The sequence below is a fragment of the Oryzias latipes genome, chromosome 11 (genome assembly GCF_053564925.1).
Source record: "Oryzias latipes strain Hd-rR chromosome 11, Olatipes_Hd-rR_3.1".
Lineage (NCBI taxonomy): Eukaryota > Metazoa > Chordata > Actinopteri > Beloniformes > Adrianichthyidae > Oryzias > Oryzias latipes.
Window position 1 is genome coordinate 19,690,346 of NC_136247.1, and position 13,593 is coordinate 19,703,938.

The following is a 13,593-nucleotide window of genomic DNA, read 5'->3' on the forward strand; positions in this document are numbered from 1 at the left end:
ATGTTGGTAAAAGGATGCTGAGTTTGGAGCTACCAGGAAAAAAGGGTTAGAGGACGAAAGGGTGTTTGTTTGAGGGAGGAGGATGCAGTATACAGAATTGTAGAACCAAACGGCCAAATTTTGATTCTTGCAGTGAAAAACGAGCTTCTCTAGAAAGATTTTGAGAACTTCTAGTCATCTGCTTGTCATTTGTAGACGTTCTTGACTTTCTAATTGTTTCTGGTGGGATCAACATAACGTTTGCTGGGACAAACTTGGGAATACAGAAAGATTCCAATTGACTTCAGGACCCTAGAAAAGACTTCAGGGCAGAGTCCAGGTGTACAAGAGGAGTTTGATTTCTTGGCCGACATGGGATAATAACCCCTACTTCACCAGATAAGCTTTAGACTGTTCCCTTGAGATAAGTAGATCAGATGAGCCCTGTATTTCTAGTTGGTTTGTTCTTTATCTTTTATAATTATTTGCTGATGAGCAATAGAATGTAGATAGATGGATTCAAATTGTAACTCTTACAATGACCCTGTTTACAGGACCATAAAAATCTGATTACGGGGGAGCTGTCAGCTGACTGCAATAACCAGATCTGATGTGATAACATGGACTTGATACTATCTGATAATTCAAAAACACTTTTTAAAATGTTTCAGTCCATTGCCAGATTTCTTAGCATTTTTGTGGTTGACAGCTGATCATATGGTTCAGCGTGGTTGAGATTAGCGATACCTACAGTTTCAAAGCTGTCTCATTGAGGTTATAGGTGTACTACCTTCATTTATACTTAAAAAAGGGAAAATTAGTTAGGTTTCGTTCATCTTTTCCTAATCATGAATTGCTACTTTCATTCCCAATATCTACAATTACTCCTTTAAAATAGACATGCAGCGAGAAATTGGTTAACAATCAGACAATTAAAATCAGAAAATCACCATTAACTGAAAAATACTCATGTTGAATTGGAAAACATATGGAATTGACTAGTTCACAATTCCATTTGATAAATTGTAAATATTTTCTTTTTTTCTCCTATAAAAAACAGTTTTCACATAAACAGTGATTTAACTGAAGTAAAAATAGAACTTTAACAAATAAATGTTTTATTTTTAGCATAATAGCTACTATGCCTGTAGTTGCGCAATTTAGATATTTCAACTTTTTTTTGTGCCAGCCTTAGACCTTACCTCTGGTTTAAACAAACACAAGCACAAAATTGCTGTTTATTTCTGTTTGGGGGTGAAAAAAAGAGAAGAAAAAATCTGCTTTGAATAGAACTTTTTGGTGTTCTCCTGAAAAGAACCCCCTTTTCAATGGGGGGGACATATCAACATATGTAGTGTGTATATATAACTTCCGTCAATGTTTGTGTTCTTCATGCAAATCTTAACTGTCAGGTTAATTGCTTCGAGAGACTCTACGTTGTGTTTCATCATAGATCTCCAAACAGTAAAGCAATTGGACTTTACCATAAGCCTTAAAGTTAACCTCCAATCATCTTTTCTTTTTTATTTCTTCTTTTTTCCCCCCAGTGTCCCTCCCTCTGAGTTAATTGGGTTGTGTGGCCTGGCAAAGTTTCTTATTTTAGAATCTGTGTTGAAAATGAAAGAGATGGAGACACACACACGTACGATGGCGTGCACACACAGACTGGTCTTGTTAGCTACCCTCACATTCTCTGGCAGAGCCAGTTTGTTCCAGTTTTGTAATGAGATGGGGACTTTTGAAGCCATGCCATTGATGCACCATTAAAAATGCTGGAAAACAAATATGTGCACGCACCTATATGGCATCAGTTATGGTTTACATTAAAGGCCACATTTACTTTTATACTTTTGTATCGTCATGGAAACCCATCCACATTTTGCCTTGACTATTTTTAACAATAGTACCACATTGATCTGTACAATGCTTATTTTTCAGTCTGGTTTACACTTTTTCTGATTGATATATAATATTATCAGTGTTTATACTATGGTTTGGGTGAATACTCAGTTCTGATTGGCTCCAGGTGTCCATTAAAAAGTGATTATGGACACCTAAAAACATATGACTGTGCTGGCCTAAACCCCAGTTGGTAACCGGAGCAACAAAAACTTGAAACATAGGTGGACATACGTTATTCCATATGGAAGCAATTCTGTAGCATAATTAAAAATGAAAGTCTAACCAGAAATGCTTTTTCATTTGCAAAAAGAAGCTGCATTTTTTGACTCAAAATTAAAATGAAAAACCAATCCGTTAAAATGCTTTTTCCTTTTTCTACTTCAACACCGCTTATTGTGTCACTCAATTAAAATGATAAAGGAAATGGTATTTGACATTTCATTTTCAAAAAGTTCTCTGGTGAATGTGTAGCGAAATTCATTTAGAAATGTTTACTTTGACAGTTAAAATGAATTAATAGAAATGCTTTTTCATTTTCAAAATGTAGCTGCATCAAATGACTCAAAATTAAAATGAAAAATCAATACTTCAAAATAATTTTTCATTTTCTACTTAAAAACCACTTATTCTGTGTCATAATTCAAAGGAAAATGCAAAGAGGGGATTGCATTTTCATTTTAACATACACCCTGCGAACATTGTCGCATTATTCAATTCCACCTAGCATTTCCAGAGGGGAGGCGGGGCGATGACGTAATTGCTATCTCCGTAGCATTTTGGCGGATTGCTTTTTCATTTTAATTCTGAGTCAAAAAATGCAGCTTCATTTTGGAAATGAAAAAGCATTTCTGGTTTTGACTTTTATTTTTAATTATGCTACAGAATTGCTTCCATACAAACAACCTGCCGCATTGTTCAAAAGAAACTCCCAAAAGATATGTTTAAAGAAAAAAAAAGGTTTGATATTCCCTCCCATCTGTAATTTCTGCTCAGTCCCACTCTAATACTCTTTTTGATCTATTGTAATTATGATTATTCAGATTTTTGGCAATATTTAAGAAATCCCGTAATTTCTGCGGGGTTGCAGAAGTTTATCAGACTTTTGCCTTTGTATTGTGTGCAGGACTGTTGGCGCAGAAGTAAGGCTGTGCTCATTTCCCATTCACCCCTTTGTTTACAATCTGTCCTACTACGTTACAGCCCCTCACAACCTCAAGCTAACATTATATGTGCCACAAAAAGGGCTAGTAAAATCGGAGCTATCTAGCTGTGCAGTTTAGGAGCTTTTGGCCAATCCAGCGTGCCCAACATCCATCTGCTTACACGCTCTCCTGCTAGTTTACAGCCCCACACATCCCTCAACTTAACATTAGCGGGGCAAAAAAAGTGGCGAGCAATATTAGAGCTATCCAGCCATACAATTTTGAGCCAGATGCTAGCGCAAATGAGGAAAACCAAGGCGTACATGGATCTAATTCCCTGCAAGTGAATGGGCAGGGAGCTCGTGGCTTGCCTATCTTAGTTTGTAAGTAACAACTACAGGCTTTTTCAAAAGGCATTTGTTTTGCTTCTCCTGATTCACCACAATTTGACAAAGGAAATGCAGTTTTAATCTTAATTTTCTTTATAGATGTCTTCCATCATGAAGAAAAATGTTACAAGGACATGTTATAACACCAAAAACACTATTTTCATTGGATGTGGGTCCTTAAGAAAGTAAAGGGAGGGGGAAAATAATCTGAAATATAACTAGGTGTGAAGAAAATTGGAGATTTTGTTTTTAGGCCATATCGACTGGTCCTATTTAGCATATATACCAATTTCCACCGCTGGTTAGTCTGTAGCAGAGCAAATTGCAGGTTGCCTTAAATTGTGTCACATCATGTATCAAATAGTCTCCCCTCTCGTGGAAAACAATTTAAATGGTAAATATAACAAGTACTAACAAATGGTTTAATACTTGTTTGTTTTGTAAGTGACCATGGAACATGCAGGATTATTCTCTTCAAGGTATTCATCATCAAAAATTAATGAATTTTGAAGAAGCAACCGTCCAACACAAGCAGAGAACGGTTGCTTCAGTGGTGTCCATTTATTTTTGATAATGGACACCTAACCTAAAATAACATTGATCACTGCTGTGCTTTTAAATTTACATCAAGACTTGTTCAAATGAGTTTTTTATTGTTTACGCAGATTTTCCATTAATTTTTTTTTTCTTTTCCAAATTTTCCCAGCCATAAATGACTTCTGTTCTGTTTTTTCATTGCGCCATTCATCTTAAGTCTTCCCAACTACCTGCCCACAGTAACGCCTGTCGTTCTCCCCCACTTTCGTTTTCTCCCTCTGTCTCCCTTCCCCCTCGCCTCCCCCTCCTGAAAGAGCTGGTTTCAGCAGTCTGCCTGCATTGAGTGATGCATACCCCCTCATACACTGGCTGCTGCTGGCCTGTCTGTGCTAATCACTGGTTCTGTTTGTGCTGCTGGCTGCAGTACAGCAGTGAGGATATGAAGCTTCCTGTGTTCTGCTAGTCATTCTGCTGCATGCGCTTTTACTGCCACCATCACGCGGAGGAATTCCCTGCCGTCTCCACGGCTACATCTGAGAGTGTGAGAGTGGATTAGTGAGAGGACAGAAGAGGAAGCCAGACATGCTTCAAAGCGACAGATAGAGGACAGAGCTGAATCTGAAAGTGGACGTCATATGAAGATGTGCAGCACTTTTTTTTATTTACGTGGGAAACACTTTCTCCTGGATCTTTTTTTAACCTTTGTTTTTATGGGATTGCGTTTATGTGGAAGAGGGAACACTGTGTCTTTATGTGTGTGAGAGGGCGTGCGTGCTGCGTGTGAATGTTTGTTCCTGATGCGGTCAGAACGGGCTAGCCGTGTGTGTATTGTGGTGCTGGAGGAGGTGGAGGAGGATGAGCTCTGTTCTTCATCCCCACCTCCGCGGCCCAAATCCTCCCCTGTTCCTTCATCCCACCATGCCTTTCAGAAGGCTGCTGCTCAGGATGACAAGGTGAGGCAGACCGGCTCCTCTGCTCAGCTCTTTTCTTCTCAGATATGAATGTTCAAGTTGGGGTTATTTGTTGCAAACATACAGTTTTATGTTGGGGGGGGGGGGGGGGGGGGGACGGGACAATAATTTCCTGGTACTGTCAGCATGAGAGTGCACTTCATACCTGATGTGAAGGTGAATCTATGGTTTTCCCTCTGATGTAAAAATAAAAGCACCGCCAACACATGGCAGAAAGGACTAAATATAGCACTGTTATAGTCCAGCCATTTGAACACGTTTAAATACCGGTAGCTTATTGGTAAAGGCTGACATTAAATGGACACTGACTGAGTCAACTTTCTTTGGTCAAATTTGCTCCCTAAAGCATAAACTGTATAAGTGGAAAACGGTTTGACCTCAGGTTTGACCTCGGGGACTTTCTTTAGCTTCCCTGTTATTGTTTCCCTTAGTCATTTTTTTACTCACCTATTTATGTACGGAACATAAAATGTTTTTTTTTTCTCAATCAAATAATAAGTTAGTTTTAATTTGTTGTGTTTAGAACCCGATTTTCAGTAAATTTTAAGTCCCACTCCGGTAATCTTTTGTAAGTGTTCCCAGTGGTTTTAGCCAAAACCTGTGTTTTTTTCTAGATCATAGTTTCTGCAGTAAAGCAGTAGTTCATTAGAAATTGAATCGGTTAGTTCAAAAGGGGCCCAAGTCCACAATTTTTTAATAGAGATATTATATGTTCTATGTGGTCTTCAAGGGAAAAGCTATCTGATTATGTGCAAAAAAGTTCCAAGTCCGTTGTAATGTGTTGACTATGCTTGACAAAATTCCTGGACTTGGGCCTCCCTTGCATGGGTTTTGCTTTATCCCATAGATGGCAGCACTAATTATCCAATATGGCAGCGCCCCTGTTTAATTCAAGAAGGGCCCAAGTCCAGAGAGTTTAGTTTGCTAGTCCTCTGAAATGATCAAAGTGAGGTGCTTCATATTATAGCATTTGTAAGCTATAAACTGGTGCTAAATCTGGGTAAAGTATTAATCATTTGGTGTAGCCTTCCTTTAAGCTATGCAATTAAAATCATTTCCTGGAAAAACAAACCTCTTGGACTTGGGCCCCTTTTGAACTAACCGATTCAATTGTATTTGAGTTGTGGGCAGGACTGTGGCGCGGAGCAACCCAGCTGCACACGTCACGTCACCCATCTGTTTACACGCTCTCCTGCTAGCTTACAGCCCCTCTTACCCCCAGCCTAACATTATCTGTGGATTTTTGTTGCATTGTCGGAGCTATCCAGCCATACAGCTTTGAGCCAGATTCCAGCGCGGACTAGGAAAACAAAGACGTACATGGATCTTGGCGTCCACAAGTGGATGCATCAGAATGGGGTGGAGTTGGGAGCTTGTGGCCCCCCCCCCATTGCAGTTTCTGTGTCACAAATACGATCTTTTTTAAACGGCATTTTTTCGTGTGCTCCTGATTCAGAACAATTTGAATAAGGAAATACCCAGAAAGGCAATCTTAATTTTTATTTTCTTGATATATATCCTCTATCATCAGAAAAATGCCACAACATGTAAAAAAAGGCAACAATTTTTACCCGAGTGTGTCTTTAAAATTAGAATTGCTTATTTGTTTGGTTTTCCTCCAGTATCACAGCCAAGGTTTAATGTGTCTGTAGGTCAACATTGTATAAAAGTCATTTCATTGTGAGGCAACATATTGCTGTCATGCTTTTTCCCCCCGTTTACATTAATGTACAGGACTTTTGCATAAAGTCAAAAACCACACACTTTGTGTGTCTTGCTGATGTTTCTGCATTTTTAGATGAAATCACAGTTTAATTTGTCATTGAGTTGGTGAGGAATATAAAGGTTTCACACATTTATTTAAATTTTGAATCCATTTAAATTTTGAATCCATTTTTCTGAGGCTGCAGATTGTTTCTTGAAACTGCAGTGTTGTGAGTTTAGGATTAGGCTTTTGTTAGTTAATGTCATGGTTACATATCTGTTTTTGTGCCTTTTCCTCAGCTTGGGTTTATCGTACTTGTAACATTTGCTGGTCTCAAAGCTGTGATCACAGATGAAAGTCTTAATATTTCATCTTTTTGTCTATTTTTCCAAAGCCCCACCTTTTAAAAGCGATCTTCAGTGTGGACCCAGATGAAGTGCGCTCCCTCATATTCAAAAAGGAAGATGTAAACATCCAGGTAAGTCACCTTTTTGCTAAAAGTTACAAAGAAAAAATGTATTATAGCTGGTATTTATTGACATTTAATTTGTCCAGAAAGCATCCCAGCAGCTTTTTTTCTACCCTTTCAATGTGGCACATGAACAACAGCAATCAATCTGGCTCATATTGTTTGACTTACATGACTGGGTGGATTTATAGAGGTCATATAGAAGTCACACAGCCTCTATTGTCACATGAGCATTTCAACTCCTCTCAAATATCTCAGTAGGTGACCAATGACTCTTTTCTTCTGTCCCTTTTGGTGTCTTTTTGGTCACACTTTTGGTCACACTTTTTGCACACATTTATTTGCCGTTCTGCTGGGCTTTGTTGTCTTCCTCCTTGGACTTTTGGCTCCATGGGTCTATGTTGCTGGGGTCATCACACCACATCTCCCTGGAGTCAGCAGTGCTGCTCCAGGTCTCTCACAAGTCACATGGCATTTGTTTATAGCTTCACTTTGCTGATTGCTCCCTGCTGCACTGAAAGAGGGAGGCGCAGGGATATTGCAGCAGTGTGTTGGCATGGCAAAGTGGGGTGAAAAACGAAGAGAGGAAAATCCTTTTTCTGTTTGTGGTTTCCAGCTTCTGTTTCCTGTGGTGTGCATGTGTATAGGGGTCTATAGCTTTTGCTCTCATAACAATAAAGAAAAAAAATAATGAGCAACATTTTTTGTGTGTGTGTGGAAAAGGAAGGTGGTAGCAAATCCTTGTAACTTGGTTTTGTCCTTGCAGGACAGTGAGAAGAGGACGCCGCTGCATGCTGCAGCCTACCTGGGAGATGCTGAGATCATTGAACTTCTCATCCTTTCAGGTGCAGGGAGCATTAAAGTCCTGCTTTGCTAGAGGCAGTCTTTTCATTTGTCCACTATCGCATGTCAGTTAATATCCACCCCAATACCCTTTCACATGTAATTTTGTTTTATGAGCTATTTTATCAATTCCCACTGTTAGTAGCTGTTCTTGTGTTCATTCTCTAATACTAATTACTTATAATGTAGTATTTTTGATGGTTATTAATCATCTTCTGAGGTAACAGTCATTGGTAGAAATGGCAAAACAAATGATTTGTTTTATTACATGGATCCACTCTTACCAATTAAAATAAGAACCTTTTTGTAGGTCAGATAAGTCATTTTGTATTCCTTATTTTCAATGAAAACATAATTTGGGTATTGATACATCTGAGTTGTTAACGAGATTCTATTATCTCCAGTATTTATTCATCTCCTCTACCATCTCATTCTACAATTCACTAAAAAATCAAACTTGTCGATTTTTTGAAACTTTCGTCCCCACATCTTGCAAAGTAGTGTATTTTATCAGAGTGGCTGTGGATCTTTTAAAAAGTCTTAAAATGTCAAATACGGAAACTATTTTTTACAGGAAAAGGTTTTAGTAGAAGACCCACTGCGATTTAATGGGGTTTTTAACGTGTCCTTTTGGCATTTTTCTCATAATAGAAGACGGTTATGAAGAATTTTAAGCTTAAAAATGGGTGGGTATTTTTTTTATTCTAATTGTTGTGAATCAAGAGCGGATAAAAAAAAGCGTTTAAAAAAAGCGTTTTTTTGTGACGTGGAATTTGCCATAAGCTCCCTGCTCCGCTCCATTCGGATGCATCCACTTGCAGATCATTAGATCCATGTGCGTCTGCTTTTTCCTGGTCTACGCTGGAATCTGGATCTAAACTGTAGGACTGGATAGCTCCAATACTGATCAACATTTTTGTTGCACCACTAATGTTAAGTTGGGAGCGTGAGGGGCTGTAAGCTAGCGGGTGAGTGTGTAAACACATTGGTGACGGGAAGTGGGTGCGGCTTTGCTCCTTGCCAACAGTCCCGCCCACAACTTAGAGGTTGTAATGAACTCCTGCTGCTCTGCAGAAACTGTGTCCCAGAATACAACAGGTTTTTTTTACTTTGGCTAAAAACAGCATAATCATAATGATAAGACCACTAGGAAAACTTGACAAGCAATCAAAAGATGATCAGAGTGGGAGTTTAATAAAAATAGTGATTGTTTAAAATGGTTTGAGGAATGTTTCAATGTATAGTTTGACTAAAGTGCTTTATCCAAGACTCTTGTTCTGATTATATTTTTAAACATAATTACTCTAAATGGTAGTAATGGTGTTTTTTTTCTTAACATTGATTAGTGTTTATCATTTTTCTTTTTTTATTCCTACCTTATTTTGTGTATGCATCCATGTTTACTGAACTGGACATTTGCTACGTTTCCTTTATGAAATGTAACAATTTCTTGAAAAAGTTTTAAATGGAACTTTTGTAAACACCGTGTTCATTGCTCGGTCAAAGTGTGAGAATTTATGTTTTGAAGTGGAGGAACGTGTATTAATGTGACACAAGAATAGGACAGAGTGACTGCATATCTGTGTCAAGTGTTTCTCAAATGATGTGAAGGGCTTGCAACAGGTGCAGATTCAGGTCTATTTTAACCACCAAGCTGTGCTTAAAGGGGTCATAGTCAATTTATTCCTTTTTTGCCAGTATTGGCTGTCTTCTACCCAAAAGCTAAGCAAAGTTTATTAGCCAGGCTAGTTACTTGGTGATTAATTGTTCTTTTATTTCACATGATATCTCAAATAAAAAATCCAAACTCAACATTACAGCTAGGACTAAACTAAAATACGTTCCTTCCATGTATTTTGACACGCTTCTCTTGTTGTTCTGTCTCAATTTTTTCCGTGATCAAGGTGCAAGAGTTAACGCCAAAGATAACAAGTGGTTGACTCCTCTTCACCGAGCTGTTGCTTCTTGTTGTGAGGTAACATACACGTCTGTGCAACTAGATAACCTTGCCACAAACAAATAAAGTGTTTATCTTTTCAAGCTTTCAAGAAGCCAGTTTAATTTAAAAGGAGTTTGTTTCGTCTGTGTGTTATCTGGCTTTTAAAGTGTTAACCCTTGTGCTATCCTAGGCACTTTAACGTTGGGAGCTGGGTCATCTAGACCCACTAGACAGTGCTCTGAACCTTTTTTCTTCAATGATTTGTGATCTTCACTGGTGTCCATGGATTACATGAAATCTTTCCACCTTTATCCACCTTTGTCATGGTAGGGAGAACACGTCAATGTAAGGGTGGGGTCATCTAAGATAGCACAAGGGTTAAAGGGTAAAGTGACAAAGCCAGTATTTCTTCGAGTAATACTCAAAATTCGGATTTACTACGTTCTTGTGTTTGGGTGAAGCATTCTCAAACCAGCATAGTCCCTTCTGTTCCTTCACTTTCCCTGTGCTATTTCTGTTTTGAAACCCCTCTCAGAATAGTCGAGCTTTTTTTTTTGGAGGGTTCACACAACCCACCTGGAAATACCGCCATGTATTTTGTTTGAGCATGTAGCCTTTCCTGTTTCTGACACTTCCTGTCCTAACCCTGTCAGGATGCTGTGGCAGTGTTGCTAAAGCACAGCGCCGACGTAAACGCTCGCGACAAAAACTGGCAGACTCCGCTGCACGTGGCGGCGAGCAACAAAGCGGTACGGTGTGCTGAAGCTTTGGTCCCGCAGCTCAGCAATGTGAACGTATCTGACCGGGCAGGACGCACTGCCCTGCACCACGCTGCCTTCAGCGGACACACAGAGGTTGGGGCTTTTCTGTTTGAGAAAGACAAATAAACATCAACACCTGCTTAGCTTATGCTTGTTTGGCAGATGGTAAGGCTGCTGCTATCAAGAGGATCCAATATTAACGCGTTTGACAAGAAGGACAGACGAGCCATCCACTGGGCGGCCTACATGGGTACGATTATTTTATTCACTGAGAAGAAAATAACTGGATCTATACATAAAGGAATCTGGCTCCTTCTCCTCTCTTTAAGGTCATCTAGAGGTTGTAAAGCTTCTGGTTGAAAGCGGAGCTGAGGTTGACTGTAAGGACAAGAAGGGCTACTCCCCGCTCCATGCTGCTGCCTCCAGTGGCATGAGTAGCACAGTGCACTACCTGCTCGGCCTGGGTGTCCACGTAAGTTCACACTAACACACAATGTCATGAAACCATGGTTTACTCTCACATTCAAGGGCTTGTTGTAGCTGAAAAGTTTTATGTTTTTCTTTAGGTGAATGAGGCAAACAGCTATGGTAATACACCCCTCCACCTGGCCTGCTACAACGGACAAGATGTTGTAGTTGGTGAGCTCATTCAGGCAGGAGCCAATGTCAACCAGGTACGGGAGCATCACCCTGCAGAGAACAGATTCTCTTTTGATCGATTGTAAAAGCGTTCCCAGTGGTCTTTTTAATTATAAATATGCTGTTAGCCAAAATCAAAGAACCTATCGTTTTCTAGGATGTAGTTTCTGCAGAGGGACAGCGGTTCATTGAAAATTCGCCTCTGAGTTACAGTCGGCACAGGGCAACCCCACCTCTCTTCCCAACAATTTGAATAAGCCTAATTTTCGTAAAATATTTCATCCATTAACAAAATATGCCACAAGAACATGTTAGACTATGTTCGGGCTCTATGGACAAAATGCGTGTCATTTAACGCAGACTCTGACCAATCAGGAACTCCGATTTGGTAGCGACGTACGGATGGCATCCACTTTAATTTTCGGAACGGTTTGAAAATTGATCATGGAGGAGGAATTATAAATTGCAGTTTGTGGAAGGACATGCTCTAGTAAACAGTAGAAAAAGAAGAAGAAGCCCCTCCTTGTTGTTCAGTGTGAACACCACGGGCTAACGCATTCAAGAATCTGCGTTTATTGCGTTCTTGAACTTGCGTCAAATGCTCAGCGTATGTCATGCAATGAGATTTACACTTAACATGATTTCTAAGTGGGAGAACTTGCTAAATCACAGGGTGTTGAAATACTTGGCTGTAAAAACACAATTTTTATTGAAGTAGTTTTTAAAATTGTTAGTGCCAGCATAGAATGTACTTTGCTGTCTTGTTTCAGGTGAATGAAAGGGGATTCTCTGCCCTTCACTTTGCGTCTTCCTCAAGGCAAGGAGCTTTGTGCCAGGAGCTGCTGCTGGCCCATGGAGCCTGCATCAACTCACGGGTGAGCCCACACACTGATTCCAGCATCCTGGAATATTACCATGCTTGCGTAAGATGTCCGATTGATACAAAACCTGCGAAAGAACAGAAAGTTGAAATAAAAGTGTTGTTAACGCTTTGTTGACAGTGATGGAAACTGATATTGCGGTTCTTTCCCAGTCGAGATGCAGGGCCAGATGGAAGATGGAGGGGGAGGCTTGTCCCCCTGAGGCAGCAAGCTGCTCTCTTCCTCTGTGTGTGGGTGTGTGTGGTCTGCGAAGAAAACTGTCTTAGTTTCAGCTTTTCAAATTCTAGAGGGGCAGATTTACAGATGAGCAGCTGCCCACACAACCTGCCTAAATTCTCCTACACTGAATAAAGACACAACTGGTATCGTTTTTCCTCACGGACTCTTTATCCGTCTGCTCAGAGCAAGGATGGGAAGACTCCCCTCCACATGGCGGCTACTCATGGCAGATTCTCCTGCTCCCAGGCTCTCATTCAAAATGGTAGGAGGCTCCCATTGGGCTCTCAGTTTCATGCATCAAGCAGCAGCTACTTTTACTGGTTCCTGCACACTGTATACATGGTTTTCTATATATTTTTTGTTTTTAAAGAACTTTTGAAATGATTTCATGTGTTCATAGGAGCCGAGGTTGACTGTGAAGACAAGAACAGAAACACTGCTCTTCACATCGCTGCCCGCTATGGCCATGAACTCATCATCACAGCTCTTCTTAAACATGGAGCAAACACTGCCAGGTCTGTCCAAACTGCCAGCAATCACTGCTGCGGTGATTTGGCACAAATTACAATTTAATGAGAATATAGTTTATATGGGGCGGCCGTGGTGCAGCGGTAGGGCGGTCGACCCATGATCGTAATATTGCAGGTTCGATTCCCGCCTTGCACGCCCATGTGTCGAAGTGTCCTTGGGCAAGACACTGAAGCCCACCTTGCCTCTGGTGGGAGGTTGGCGCCAGTGTTCAGCAGCGGAGCCGCCATCAGTGTGTGAATGTGTGTGTGCATGTGTGTGTGCATGGGTGAATGGGACTGTGACTGTAAAGCGCTTTGGGCCTTCGTAAGAAGGTAGAAAGCGCTATATAAGTATACGCCATTTACCATATAAATGATCCTCGTAAACTCTCACCACCTTTGTTAGAGCTTCTAATATTTTGATTATTATTTTTTTAGTTGTACTCCCTTCACACCTTTTGATGAGTAAAGATAAACTATTTCCTGTAAACCATCTCATCTTTTTATGGCCTGTCATGGCTGATCTTCCTTCCCTCTCCAGGAGAGGCATTCACGCGATGCTTCCTCTGCATCTGGCTGCTCTCAGCGGCTTCTCGGATTGCTGCCGGAAGCTGCTGTCCTCAGGTATATATTCCTGCTGACACAGAATTTGTCTACTAGATCCTACAGTTGACATCCAAATTGATGCAGATGGCATATTTCTGTCTG

At 40.3% G+C, this 13,593-nt stretch overlaps 1 protein-coding gene across 3 annotated transcripts in view; it reads left to right on the forward strand.

The window, feature by feature from the left end:
* The window catches only part of ankrd28a (ankyrin repeat domain 28a), a 31,618-nt gene that overhangs the window by 5,838 nt on the left and 12,187 nt on the right, over positions 1–13,593 (forward strand). For 2 of the 3 annotated variants that reach the window (XM_004073998.5, XM_020707098.3), the window contains exons 1-12: positions 4,300–4,902; positions 7,020–7,103; positions 7,861–7,939; positions 9,842–9,912; positions 10,530–10,730; positions 10,800–10,887; positions 10,967–11,109; positions 11,204–11,311; positions 12,047–12,151; positions 12,560–12,638; positions 12,777–12,891; positions 13,427–13,509. In XM_004073998.5, the coding sequence (XP_004074046.1) occupies positions 4,747–4,902; positions 7,020–7,103; positions 7,861–7,939; positions 9,842–9,912; positions 10,530–10,730; positions 10,800–10,887; positions 10,967–11,109; positions 11,204–11,311; positions 12,047–12,151; positions 12,560–12,638; positions 12,777–12,891; positions 13,427–13,509 (1,312 nt within the window). In that variant the 5' untranslated portion in view covers positions 4,300–4,746. Of the gene's footprint in view, positions 1–4,299; positions 4,903–7,019; positions 7,104–7,860; positions 7,940–9,841; positions 9,913–10,529; positions 10,731–10,799; positions 10,888–10,966; positions 11,110–11,203; positions 11,312–12,046; positions 12,152–12,559; positions 12,639–12,776; positions 12,892–13,426; positions 13,510–13,593 lie in introns of those variants that run through there. The other variant, XM_078955381.1, reaches the window with a different exon arrangement.